Source organism: Adiantum capillus-veneris, chromosome 27, assembly GCF_014529385.1.
Source record: "Adiantum capillus-veneris isolate H3 chromosome 27, ASM1452938v2, whole genome shotgun sequence".
NCBI classification, from domain to species: domain Eukaryota; kingdom Viridiplantae; phylum Streptophyta; class Polypodiopsida; order Polypodiales; family Pteridaceae; genus Adiantum; species Adiantum capillus-veneris.
The window spans coordinates 26,478,187-26,492,568 of NC_140957.1; the positions used below are offsets into that span (position 1 = coordinate 26,478,187).

Sequence of the window (14,382 nt, forward strand, 5' to 3'; positions counted from 1 at the left end):
AGGACTCAGAAGTCTTCTCATCAGTGTCTATCACCTTAGTACTTACTCTTTTACTTTTGCATTTTGAATTAAGATTCTCTTTGAGATGAAGTAGAGTGTGTGACACATGCCCTCCTTCCTGAAGCTCCATTACACATAGTATAGAAGTATATATGGAGATTGGTTTATACACTAGTATGCATAAATGGAGCAGAGTGTGACACATGCCCTCCTTCCTCAAGCTCCATTACACACAGTATAGAAGTTAGATGAAGACTGGTTTATACACTAGTGTAAACCAATAATATAGATGGAGACTGGTTTATACACTAGTATAAATAAATGTTTCTTCTTCCATCCGATCCTGGAAGAGGGGTTTATAAAATGTATATGCTAGATGGCTAGATGGCTTTATACACTAGTATGCATAAATGTGGGTCTTCCATACACAGTCTGATTTTGGGGGTCTAAAATTGAGGTGGCTTTCTAGTGAGCCAAGATAGTGTGCGCAAACTTCAAAGAAGCTTGGCTCTGCAGTCAAGCTTCACTTACACCAAGGACTCTCAATTTTCCATATATCCAGCCCACCAATCGGCCACGTGGCAGATCCACATGGTTTCCCACATCAGAAATTGAGAACTCGTCTTCCGCTTGCTCACTCCCACACACGCACACACTTTACTCATACGCACAACCGCGCGGCACACAAGCGTACGCTCGGCTGTGGTTACACGCACTTCTCAGTTGTGTGTGCGCGCGCGTGTTTGAGAGAGAGAGAGAGAGAGAGAGAGAGAGAGAGAGCGAGTGAGTGTTGAGGGCACCCTTCACTGCTGGTAAACGAGTGTGCCCCCATTCTTGATGACCACTTCCAGCCTGCAGCTGGCCACATGGAAAGCCGTGCAATGGAGACCCACCTCCTTCTGCGAGGGATACCTTCAAACTCGTTCGCTCATCTCAGGCAAGCTGGGATGGCCCCCCGAGCTTTTGATTCCTCAGCACAAGCGAGTCCAATGTACATGCCTTCATCAGGCCGTTCCATCTTTTCTTGAAGCTCACACCGAGCCAGCAGGAAGCTCGGTGGAGTCTCCGAGAAGCCTGGGTAAGAGAGAGAGAGAGAGAGAGAGAGAGAGAGAGAGAGAGAGAGAGCATATCTTTTTGTTGTATTTGCGCTTCCAACATAAGGTGCTCCTTTCTCCTGCACACTGTCTCGTTTGTGCTCAAGGAATTGAGTCATATGCATCCTGAATGGGGTGCACTACATTGGTGATGAATCGGTAAGTTAAGAGCAATCTACATGTGAATTGAAGGAAGAGATGGTTTCCACCCCTGTCACGAGACTTCTGCAAATGGGTGGGGATGGGGATGGTTTGAAAGAGCCCACGTTTTTTTCTATGGTGGTAATCCAGCTCAGGATATTTATGATATGAGGGTTTGCGGGTACAAGTCGATTCTCCAAAATGCTTCCATAATGTTGTAATAAAAAAACGAGGGATCATTGTGTAGAGAGGAAGTTGCAGAGGTTTTCTATGTGTTAGATTGACAAAAGAGATTGAAGGGCCACTTTAGTCATGTGAGTGTTTAAGAGAAGAGAGCCTACAGGGTGAAACATATGTGTTAATATAGAATAACCTATTTGGATGATATGGGTGCGAGTGCACGTGATCAGATTTGCATCAACTGTCTTGTGGATGCATAGAGTGGCCATTGGAAAGTGATGTAGAAGAGGATTGTGCATTTCTCTAGGTAAGCGTTTGAGAAAACATCTCTCTGAATGAGTTTCTTGCGCGTGTATACAGGTACGAATGGGGCACCTACATCCCCGATGGTTGCACCTCTCTCCCCTCAAGGGAGCATGTCCACAACTATGCTGCTCAAGCCAGTTGAACAAGATCTTCAACAACTCGATGAAAATCTGAGAAGGGTGTGCTCTAAGTTCCTGGTGATATTGGATTTTGGGCAGATATGTCATCTTAATGCTCTGCTTGCAAATCTTTCAGCTTATAAGTGAGGAGAACCCCCTGCTTATGGCTGCCGCTGATCAGATATTTGGAGTTAGTGGTAAAAAAATACGTCCCGCCCTTGTTTTCCTTGTATCATACGCGACTGCACAGCTCACCGGTCTCAGGTTAGAGCCAACACCACTGATGATAATTGTAATAATGCCTTTTCAAATTACAGTATATACAGGTTATGCTCTAGACGGCTATAGCTAAACTCGTCAATTGCAAGATTCTTTTAAATTGGTCTTCTTAACTCTTGTTTGCAGGGACATCACACCACAACATCGAAAGTTAGCTGAGATTATTGAAATGATTCACACAGCAAGTTTAATTCATGATGATGTGCTGGATGAAAGTGACAAGCGTAGAGGTAAATTGCGTTTAATGTTCCTACGTTTACTAGAGTGCTTCATGTATGCTGAAGAATTGAATAATTGTCTTGCACTCATGTCTATAGTAGGCAATACTATAAAATCAAGAAGGGAACTTTCTAAACTATCTAAGTGTCACGTCACCTATTTCTAAACTAAACTAAGTGTTCAGCTACAATTGAAACTACGCCTTTAATATTACCTCCCTTCAGACAGGCACTGCCAAAAAGGGGCTTGCCAGGTTGATCTCAACCAATACCAGTTGTTTATACAGTGCCTTTGTCTGCTTTGTGATGGCCTTGTTTAAGTTGGGGTGGAATATCTCCTTTTCCCCTTGCCCTCAACCAGCATTTTTGAAATTGAAAACGGCACGATATTAAGCTGAGACACATTTTTCTCGAACACTGCTTCCATCTCACACAACTTGTAATTTGTCCCTTTTTTAAAGTTAAGTGCCAGCCTCTTTTTTCTGGCCCTCTATATGTCTTTACTTCAAGCTTTAGCTTCCATCCTCTCTCCCTCTCATGTCTCTCGAGCTATCTTTTCTGGTCCCCCTCTATTTTTCTCGCAATGAGTGAGTATATCAAATCATGGGGGAGGGACATTCACATTGGCTGTAGTTACTGGCAGGTATGAAGAGAAAATGACTATTAGCATGGAGGCTGCATAAATGATCTGTATCTAGGGTTCAACACGTTTCCTAGGAAGAATATTCTCTGATATCAATGGGGAGGGCTGCCAAGACATAATTCCCAAAATGTGGTGACGATCATGATGGGTGACTTCATTGCATTCTCAGGTATACTAGAGATAGCAGTAGCATTGTTTTAGGTTTGTTCACCATCTTATCTTTGCGGCGTAGTCTCTTTGCAAGATGTGAAACTGCATCCTCTGCCTCCTTCCACCTAGGCTTCAAACCTTGTTCATTGTTCTTGTCTTACAAAAGTAGTTTCAACTTCTCGCGAAGCTTGCGTGGAGCTTGTAGAAATAGTTTAGTCTTCTATGCATCCAAGGTACCTTGCTTTGTTACTGATAATTGAGCATATCGCTGCTGAAACGCTCTTAGTAACGCCATTGGAGAGAGTCCTCCTTTTGGGCAGGGAACCCATTTCAGAAAGATCCTCTTTATGACCGGGGCCCGCCAACTCATAGGCTGAAGATCGTGAGGGATGGCTGCTATTCGTGTGGGGTGATGGATCTAAAAGCGCCAAGATGGGATTCTTTCAAAGATACCAGTGAGTGCTCATCAAAAGATAGCGTTAGAGGTCTTTATGAAGTTGCTGAGGTGGCTCTGCAAGTACCTCAAGTTTTGAATCCTCTAGAAGTTCGGTAAAATGTGCAATGTGCACACATGGTTTTAGGATAGTAAGTGATTGATATCTCCTAGATGGCTAGCTCATTCGAAGTGCGACTTGGGTGATGGCACGGTTCTATCCCATTATACATGTTATCTTGTCAGATGCCCATCAAACTGCAAAAACGCCCGCCAAATAGCTTGTACAAACCATCTATGCAAAGGGGGTTGCAGGGACCAACGAAAACCTCTAATCTCATGGACTTGCTTAGGGCTCCATGGACATCGTTTGACTTTGCAAGAATGTGTAGCATGTCCATGCTTAAGGTGAGACTGGTGTGGAGTTGCATGGCCTCAATATAGCAAATCGGGGTAGCTGGTGAATAAGTTCTTGGCCACCTGTGCCACTTCATGCGTACGGGGATCGTCGAACGTGGAATTACCTTGCTTGCTCATGATGCGTGCTTCAATTTCCATAAGAGATTCTACTTTGGCTCCATAACCTTCGTTTTGTTAACAATCTCACAATGAGCCCGAATGGTCGACCCCTCCTTCAAAACTTGTCTTTATCATAGGCAATACGATACCAATTTTCTATACCAATGCAAGTGAAAATCAGCATTGTAAACAAGTGAATGATGATGGTGAGCCTTCAAGCTCTTTGTCACTTTTCCCCACTCCTTCAAGTGTCCACATTCTCTTTGCAATTTTCTGCAAGCAAGGAAGCCACAATCCATGCAAGCACATAGGACCAGAGATTCTACACGGGTAGATTAACCAAAGCCTCTGTCGTGAGAACTCTTGGATGGCTTATTTTCATGCAATTTTTCGCCACAAAAGTGCCATGTGCACATGGTTCTGTGTGCCACGTGGACATGCTTCATTAACTTCCAGAGCCAATTCTGTACATATCTCTAGATAGGAGTGTCTAGAATCCTAGGAGGATTAGTATCGGCAATTTTGTGAGTCTGCTTTGTAGGACATGCATGTTCGGACGAGTCTATTAGATTAGGTTTTCCTGTTTTGGAACCCTCTTGCATAAATGGTTCATACACGTGTTTTGACAGATGTTATTACACTTCAGTGGACATTTGACATGACAGGTCCAATTCTTTTGTCAAATGGTTCACATTATAGTGAGTTATCGCTTGAAAACTACCACGTGTGCACATTTGCGCATTTTCCCGACTTGGCACTAAAAATTCAATATAAAAGAAGCATCAGCCCTAGCGTTTTTCATCAAATCAGCTAGTGCCAGATCAGCCCGAGCGTTTTTGCATCTGCAGCCTTGGCGTTTTGGCTTCCCATAGCGAGCACCCTCAGCTCCGGATCAGCCCTATAGCCAGCGTTTTCAGTTCTCGGCCCATCTTCCTTGGTGGAACTCCTTTCGTTTGCTAATGCGAACTCTTCGCTATAGCGTGGAATTTTTGCAGCCCATTGAGCCTCTTCTCTGCCATTCCCTCGCTGCATTGAGTGCTCCCATTGCTGTCCATCATTTGCTTCATCATCAACTGCGTTTCCAGCCTTGCTTTGCGCTCAGATCGGTTGCATTTTTGTAGCCAGATCTACATTTTTGCAGCCAGTCTTTAGCCCTTCATTCCTCTCACAACGGGAGCGCAAATCAGCCCCAGATCTACCCTTGGTGGTCATCAGTAACCCCTCATCGAGACGGATCCAAAGGTGCATCAAATCAGCCCCGGAGATGCTTCATTTTGAAGAGTTATCACGGTGACATTCCCATTCGAGTCAGTAGAATCTGCACTTGAGGTATTATATGTGCGTACATTCCATCTACGCAATTGAAAGCAAATACCACATTGGCAACGATGTAGGGGGCCCTTGAGAGGGTTGGTGTGGACCCCATTGGGTATCATTCTCCTTCTCTCTCTCTCTCCCTCTCTACACATCTCTACCTCATTCTCTTTCTTAAAGGAACCATCATTCGTGCTAAGTAGCACACATTCAACCAAGGAAAGAAGTAAAGATTTGTTGAAGTGTAAAGTCTAGATCTTGCCACCATTTCAATTCCACTACACCTGATATTGGTAGCAGAGCTTTGAAGATTTTGCACTAAGAGAGAGAGAGAGAGAGAGAGAGAGAGAGAGAGAGAGAGAGAGAGAGAGAGAGAGAGAGAGAGAGAGAGAGAGAGAGTCACAAAGGCCATCCAAGGGGCAGTCCCACCCGCCACAAAGGGCAGTGAAAGAGGTAGAGAGAAGCGAGCTCAAGGGGTGAGTGGGTGGCCAAGCCGAGTAGAAAAAGGACCAAGAGATATGCACCATGCAATAGCTGCCAAAAATGAAGTATACCAAGTGCTAACAATGCAACAAAAATACTAATATGGGCTTCAGTTGATTACACGAGCTGGATAGCTCCCTTTTTTTTCTTTTTTAGCCTTAGCCAAGCCCTATAAAGGGAATAGAAGTGAATTTTTAAGGGTTTTTTTACCAGAGAGATTTTTTTGAAGACCTGCAAGCTTGTGTATCGGAAGCTTGCTGACTTGGTTGCATTATCTCCATATGCAATACTACTAAGCCTTTGCCCCACTTTCTCGTGTTGCTTCTCTCCATCCCCCTCCTTTTCTCTCGCTCTTTGTGTGCTTGTCGATGCTTGACGAGGTGTGTGCCTGCAGCGTATTTGCTAATCTTCAAAAAGTTTTTCTCTCTCTTGTATTTGAGGTTGTGTTTTTGTAGTGTTTCGGGACGCTCCTCCCGCTCTTGGAACAACATGCCTGCCTTGAGCGTCGAAAAAAAAGCAACCAATTGTATGGCGTGTATTGCATGCCGGGTGCGCTGATGAGGGGGTAGATAGCTAGCATGAAGATAAGTCTGGAACCTTCTTTGAGCACAAGAGCGGAAATTCTTGCATGGTCAAGATTCGTAGCAATATAGAGAACCTTTCAATTTAGAAGGCAAGCAAGTTCTTGCTTTGGATCCTCCAAGTATTCCCCTACCCCACCATCCTTGCCACCCAATCCCATGGATTCATGATGCGGATGATGATGTTGCAAGAAGAGGCACGTCGACAAGAGCGTGTGGAAGCGCAGGAGGCACGACGACAAGAGCGTGTGGAAGTGGTGGAGTGAGAGGAACGCTGAGTGGCGACCGAGGCCGAGACTGGTAGACGGGAGTGCGAGGCAAGATGGCAGGAAAGGGCAGCCATGCGTGATCTCATTACCTCTCTTGCGGCTCGATCCGATTCCTCATGCTTGGACCTGGATTATGAAAAAGCTTGCCAAGAGCATCGTGGAGGCGATCAATGGTACACGAACCATCAACGAATCAATTCCCGAGAAGATTACGTTCAGTAAGTAGGCCGGTAAGATGGATGCAATTGTCATCTATTCGTGGTTGCATCAATTTACATTTTATTTTGCTATTGTTAAAAAGTTTGGTAATAACAAAAGTTCTCTCGGCTTCGATGCATCTCACGGGTGACGCTATCACCTGGAAGGATGAGTCGATGGAGGAGGACGCCCATAAGGCGGCCCTTGCCGAGTCTTTCCTCGTTCCCCTCTCGAGCTTAGTTGGGAGGAGTTCGAGGAGGAAGGAGGATCTATGTTTCGTTCTTTGCCTCCATAGTACTTGAAGTGATTGAAGGAGGATTTTCAACCTTTGTCTCAACAAGGTAAAACTGTGATGTCCCATGCTAACCGTGTATCCTAGCTAGGTGGGCAATATAGGAAATTGGATAAGAAACGGTTGAAGGCCTTTCTCTCTGGATTGGACCACTCGATCAAGTTTGACATGCAAGCTGGTGATCCAAAGACATTACAAGAGGCGATATGCTTGGCTCAACTTCAAGACATGAAGCACAACAAGGGTAAGCTCAAGACGGCCTACGATAATGGTAACTCTTTCTCTCATGACTCTTCTAAAGACCAAGACAAAAATTTTAGCCGGAATGATAAACAAAAAAAAGAATTTCCCAAAATTTTCTTCTCAATCTAATTCTCCATTTACATCTCAATCTAAGAGTAAGGATAAGGGAAAAGGAAAACCTGACAAACCTAAACTCACACCTGATGAGAAAGTTGCTCAAGGAATCGTAGGTTAGCAAGAGGGGACTTTTAATGATAAGGAACTCATAAAAAGCTATGGACATGTTAATGGTCAAAGGGTCATTGTGTTCTTTCCTTCTGGAAGTTCTCAAGATGTCATTAGTGAGTCTCTTGTGAAATGTCAGACTTCCTATTCTCACCGTTCCGGTGTAGGGGTTTTCTGAAGGCATGGACGCTTCGTTCTCTCAAGAATGTAATGATGTCATATTGGTCATTCAACAAACACAATTCACTCGTCGTTTTGTAATCTCTAATCTTGCAGGGTGTGGAGCATGTCTTTAAACAACTCTTCATCAACAAACTTTACTTCACTAGGCGATAGTTTGAACTTTACAAGATACCACGTGATAGTCTTGTTATTTGGTGCTTCGCATTCTATATGAATTTGTGCAAGTTGCAAAATTTGTTTCAGCTCATCGACTTATCGTGGATCCTCATTAACTCGACTGGTATGTTATAAGCCAAGAATGTGTTGCAACCCGTCCTCATTGGAGGCGAGGCTGGTATTCTCTCTCTCCCTCTCATCTCTCACGTCCAGGCTAAAAGAGAGCTACGTCGAGGAGCCGAAGCGATAATTATCTACGTTAACCCCACATCAAGGAACTTGGGTATTTTTGAAAGTTATAGCGAGTTCTTTGCCAAGTTTGAGCACTTGTTTCTCCCCTGTGTTCTTTGTACACTTCCTGCTGAGTGACTTGAGGATCATGTCATTGATGTAGTGGATGAATCAGAACCTATAAGTAAGTTTCCATATCGTTTGAACAATGCTAATGAAGAGGAGCTAGAGTGTCAACTAGATGAGTTGTTGGATAGGGTTTTTTTTTGTCCCCGTGGAAGTTCTTTTGCTGCACTAATTCTGTTGATTTGTAAGAAAGAAAGGCTCATCGCGTCTATGTGTGGATTACAGGGCCCTCAATAAGATGACGGTCAAGAAAAGTCTCCTATGCCGTATATCGAGTATATTTTGGAGCGTCTCAATGCGCTATCATGTTTTTGAAGATTGACTGGAAGAGTGGCTACCACGAAGTAAGAATCCCAAAGCGAGATATCTACAAGACCCCCTTTAGGACTGAGCGCGGGCATTGCGAGTTCATTGTTATGCTGTTTTATCTGACAGGTGTGCGTGGTATGTTTAATCGTATAATGATGCGTATCTTGATAATTGCGTGTTTATTTTTATCGATGACATTTTCATTTTCTTCGCTTCTTGGGAACAACATGCTATAGATGTAGAGAAGGTTTCAGCCCACTTGGATGCTTACCTGTCTTCATATTGCAGCAAGGAAGTCAATTTTTTTTCTAACTATTGTTTGCTATTTGGGCTACATCTCTTCGGTCGGTATTTGGCTTGAGCTCACGAAGATAAGTGAGGTAAAAGAGTGGCCTATGCTTGAGACAACATTTTTGGGTTTGTATCAAGCAAACAGTTCGCATAGTAGACACTTTGTACACACTGCCGCACCATTGTTTGATTTGTTATAGAAGGTGTTAAGACTTGCTATCAACACATAGTCATGACCGGGGCTTTTAAGCGCTCAAAGTAGCAGTCACAGAGCATGTCTCGTCCTTGCCTCTTGGGAGGAGCCTTTTGAGGTTTGGACTGATGCTAACAACATTGCCATAGGTGCTGTGTTCTAACAAAATAATTATTTCGTGGCATTTCCCTCTAGTAAACTAAATAGCCTTGAGAAGAATTGTTATGTTTAGGATAAAGAACTTCTCTCTGTTATTCATGCATTGAAGCATGAGACGCATTTCGTTTATGAGCGTGAGTTTGTCGTTCGCACAGATCACTAAGCACTTTAGTGGCTTCAATCTATGGCTGCTGCACATTGGGGTGACAAACAAGAACGATGGTCTCAAATTTTTAAGCAATTTGATGGTATGATTATGTACTTGGCAAAGCTAACCGTGTTGCTGATGCATTGAGTAGGAAATGATGAGCGCGCGGCGGTGTGTGCAAGTGAAAGAGAATGCGAGGAAGTGCAGTGTGTTTGCAGAGAGGAGAGGCGAAGAGCAGTAGGAGAGGAAGCGCTAGCAGAAGAGAGAGGGCTCACGTTTTTGGGGAAAACTCAATAAGTGAGTTTTGGGTTTTCCCACTTTTATTATAAGTGACCTTTAAAAAATGTGTCCAGGTTCAATATGAAGCTGGACAAAGTATAAAAATGTACAAAAAGGGATTATTTAGGCCTTTAACCCAACAACCTCCCACTTAAAGGCATAAATGGCGCCTTTAAGCTACGTGACTCCCACCATCTCTATGCATAGATGATGTTGTGCTTTGGCAAAGCACTTAGTGAGAGTATCTGCTGGATTTTGTGATGTATGGACCTTAACCAATGTAATAAGGCCATCCTCAAGCACTTCTCGTATGAAGTGATACCGCACATCAATATTCTTTGTGTGTGCATGAAACATGGCGTTCTTTGCCAGACATATAGCACTCTGGCTATCACAACCAAGCATAGGTGCCTTGGGAGGCAAGCCAAACTCAATGCATAGGCGTGCTAACCAAATAGCTTCTTTGGAAGCCTCAGTGGCTGAAATATATTTAGCCTCTGTCGTAGACAATGAACAATCTTTTGCAATCTAGAACACCATGAAACAGCACCTCCCGCAAGAGTAAATACATAGCCACTTGTGGATTTCCGTGTATCCACATCACCAGCCATGTCAGAGTCACAAAATCCCTTCAACTCCATTGGTCCTTTACCATAGCAGAGGCATTTGTTTTTAGTCCCTTTCAAGTACCTCATAATGGACTTCACTGCATCCCAATTTTAACCTGCCTGGATTAGCCATAAACCGGCTCACAACTCCCACTGCATGGGCTATGTCAAGCCTAGTAGCAACCATAGCATACATAAGTGAACCACAAGTTGAAGCATAAGGCACACTTTGCATGTCATTGGCTTCTTCCTTTGACTTGGGACAATCATCCGGAGATTTTAACATATGGTTGTAATGGCACACCAAGAGGCTTTGCTTCAGCCATGTTAAATCTGTCCAGCACCTTTTCAATGTACTTTTCTTGCGACAAATACAATAGGTGCTTGTCTCTTTGCCGTGTAACACGCACTCCAAGTATATGTTCAGCTGCCCCAAGGTCTTTCATTGAAAACGCAGATTTCAGCTGCCCTTTAAGAGCATCAACAATGCTTCTTTTCTTTGCAGCTATCAACATATCTATCGTCTACATAGAGCACAAGAATGATAGGGCTGCCATCCTCATCATGTTTGGTATACAAACAATGGTCTGCATGGCTTCTTTTGTAACCATGGATCAAACTTCTTGTACCACTGTCTACATGATTGTTTCAGCCCATACAAGCTTCTATTGAGCATACATACCAAATGTTCCTTGCCAGGGTTGACAAAACCCTCGGGTTGCTTCATGTAAAGCTCTTCTTCCACATCACCATGCAAGAAAGTTGTATGTACATCCATTTGGTCCATTTTTAAATCAAGAGTAGCCACAATGGCAAACAATACATGCAAAGTGGTCATCTTCACAACAGGAGAGAACACTTCCTGAAAGTCTATGCCCTCGGTTTGAACATATCCCTTTGCCACAAGCCTTGCCTTATACTTCAGTTTTGCATCAACAGTTTTGATTTTATACACCCATTTGTTAGGAATAGCCTTCCTTCCTTTGGGCAATTCAACCAAATCACAAGTATGATTAGCATGCAAAGCTTTAATCTCTTCCTGCATAGCAAGCTCCCACTTGTCGCTGTGCTCACATGTCTTTGCCTCTTTATACGTAAGAGGCTCTCCCTCATGTGTCAACATAATGTAATGCAAAGAGGAGTCGTATCGACTCACAGGCCGTCTTTGACGAGTAGACCGCCTCACCCAATGATCCACATTATCCGGCAATGGGTTTACATCAGGTGGCACTACAAAATCATCAACAATGGGCTGCTGTACATCATTTTCAGCACCATTTTCAGCATTGTTTCTTGGCTGCAAATGCCCTTCAGAAGCCTCAATTTGCTGTCCAACATCATCTGGCTCAAACACCACTGGATCATCTACATTTTCAGCCATTTGTGGTGCATCCTGAGGGTAAAAATAGGCCTAACAGGTGGCTGGTCATGCTGAAATTTCACCCTTTTATGGTCATGCTTTGAGGCACAATTGTTTTGAAGCAGCCTTGCCTCATTAAAAACAACATCTTGGTTGCGTACAACCCTTTTGAGCTGAGGTAACCAAATCTTGTAACCCATTTCGCCTTCTTCACCATATCCCATGAAGAGGCCTTTAATGGACTTCGCATCTAGTTTACTCCTCAACTCCGGTCTTACATGCACAAAAGCTTCGCAACCAAAAATATGAAGCAGGCTTGCCAGACCAAACCTCTTTAGGGATGTCACCTTTCAAAGACATGTGAGGGGATCGATTGCATATATGCACTGCAGTTTTCAAAGCTTCTCCCCAAAATCCATGAGAGAGATTAGCTGTGGACAACATGCATCTTATCCTCTCACAAAGTGTCCTATTGAATCTTTCAGCCACACCATTAGAAGAGGGGTTGTATGACACAATAAGCTCCCTCTTAATGCCCAAATTTTCACAAAACTTGTTAAATTCAGCACTTGTGTACTCCGCTCCATTGTCTGTACGTAAGCATTTTAGCTTTCTACCTGTTTGGGTGGTCACAAATGCATGAAATTTCTTAAACGCAGCAAAGGCTTCATCTTTAAGATTTAAGCAAATAAACCCAAATTTTCCTAGAATGATCATCAACAAAGGAGACAAAATAACATGCACTACCCATAGACTTAGTAGGCATGCTACATACATCAGAATGTACAAGAACAAGCACACAAGATTTACGAGAGACACCAAAGTAATAAGAACGCTTTACTTGCTTGCCATATTGACATTCATTACAAAAGTCAAGCTTTGTGCCTTTAGCATCAAGCTTGTTCAAAGTACAAAGCTTAGAAAGACCCTTTTGGCTCATATGGCAAAGCCTCTTGTGCCACAACTCCATGCGAGAGTTAATTTCAGCCAATGCAATAAACTTGCCCAACACGGTCTTTCCATGCATGCAGTAAAGTGTCCCTTTCTTTGTGCCCTTTACAATCAGCCTTGAGCCTTTAGTCATTTTCCATGACCCTCTCTCAAACAAGATGCTGTAACCATGCATATCCATCTGGCCAACAGAAAGCAGACTCTTCTTGATTCCTGGCACATATCGAACATCATGCAAGACAAGCTCATTTGTGCCATCTATGGAGAGATGCACAGTGCCATTACCCTCAATGGAACATGCATGATTGTTTCCAAGGTATACATGGCCACGCTTGTCCGCATCAAAAGTAGAGTAACACTCCTTGATAGGAGTCACATAAAATGAAGCACCGGAATCAACAATCCAAGTCTGGGACAATGCATCATTGACAGAAATAAAGCATCAATAAGATCACTCTTGGTGATCTGCATGTCCTGTGAATGAACATTTAGAGAGGCTTCAAAGTCATAAGCATCATCATCTGACAAAGTGGCACACAAGATGTCCTCTACATCTGACAACTCCTCAATCACGACACTAGAAGCCACATTGGCCTTCTCTTTGTCCTTTGAGCTATCCTGTGCATCTGCCTTGACTTCCTTCTTCTCTTTCTTTTTGTCTCCGCCATTCTTTTTTCTTTCTAACTCAGCTTTATAGTACCTGCAATCGGGTTTCTTGTGACCTTTCCTGCCACATTGATAGCAAGTCACATCACCCTTGCCTTTGCTTGCATTTCCCCTTTCTTTACTCTTACTCTTACTCCTTTGTGCATAAGCATTCTTCTTTTCTTCCCTGCCTCTAACCATGTTGGCAGAGCTGCCTCCCTCTCCACTTGCTTTGCTCTTGATTTCTTCATTCAAGATAGAACCCCTAACACCATCAAAGGTCAAATTGGGGTTATTGGACAACGAAACCACCTAAGTTTCCCATGACTCAGGCAAGGTCATAAGCAAGAAGATAGCTTTCAGCTTATCATCAAAAGGGGGCAAGCCTGAATTTTGTAATTGCGACAAAGTACCTGCGAACAATGACAAGTGCTCTGCCGCGCTCTTGGACTCATCTAGTTGCATGCCAACAAGCTTTCGCATCAAGTGCACTTGGTTGACAGGCGTTGTATTTTCATACATTCCCTTTAACTTCTCCCCCACATCAAAAGCAGTCGTGAGACCTTTCACATCAATGACGGTCTCATCGGTCATGGCCATTTTAATGTATGTAACGGCCTTCCTGTTCATGCTAACCCATGCTTCATCCGTCATATTCTGCGGCTTCACCTGTTCAAGTGCCCCTTCGCAATCTTTAAGAAATAGGATTCCTTGAATCCTGTCTTTCCAAAAATCAAAACCTGTTTCATCGAACCTCCTAATCTCGAAGAGGTTCTTCACATCCGAAGAAGATGAGGCCATAGTTGCACGAAATAAGAGGGGTAATACGCTGATTTTTGGGCAAAATGCGCAAAAATCGGAGTATAGCCTCATAGAGATGTGCACTACAACTCCAAATGGTCACAGGAGCAATTTGGGGCAAAATAAGATGATTTGCGCACAAAATTCAATTTCTGAAATTTATGCGTAAGAAATTCCAGCGAGCGAATTTGTGCTCGAAAACAACAAATTTAGTTGTTTTTAGCCTCAGAAGACATATATAAGGCTAATGCATAG

The 14,382-nt window shown here is 43.4% G+C and overlaps 1 protein-coding gene across 1 annotated transcript in view; it reads left to right on the forward strand.

Annotated features, from left to right (window-relative positions):
* The first annotated feature begins 641 nt into the window (after nt 1-641).
* The window catches only part of LOC147421672 (uncharacterized), a 32,781-nt gene continuing 19,040 nt past the window's right edge, over nt 642-14,382 (forward strand). Inside the window, exons 1-4 of the mRNA XM_086503319.1 lie at nt 642-1,078; nt 1,776-1,900; nt 1,977-2,104; nt 2,246-2,349. Coding sequence (XP_086359445.1) covers nt 838-1,078; nt 1,776-1,900; nt 1,977-2,104; nt 2,246-2,349 — 598 coding nt within the window. The 5' untranslated portion in view covers nt 642-837. The remainder of the gene's footprint in view (nt 1,079-1,775; nt 1,901-1,976; nt 2,105-2,245; nt 2,350-14,382) is intronic.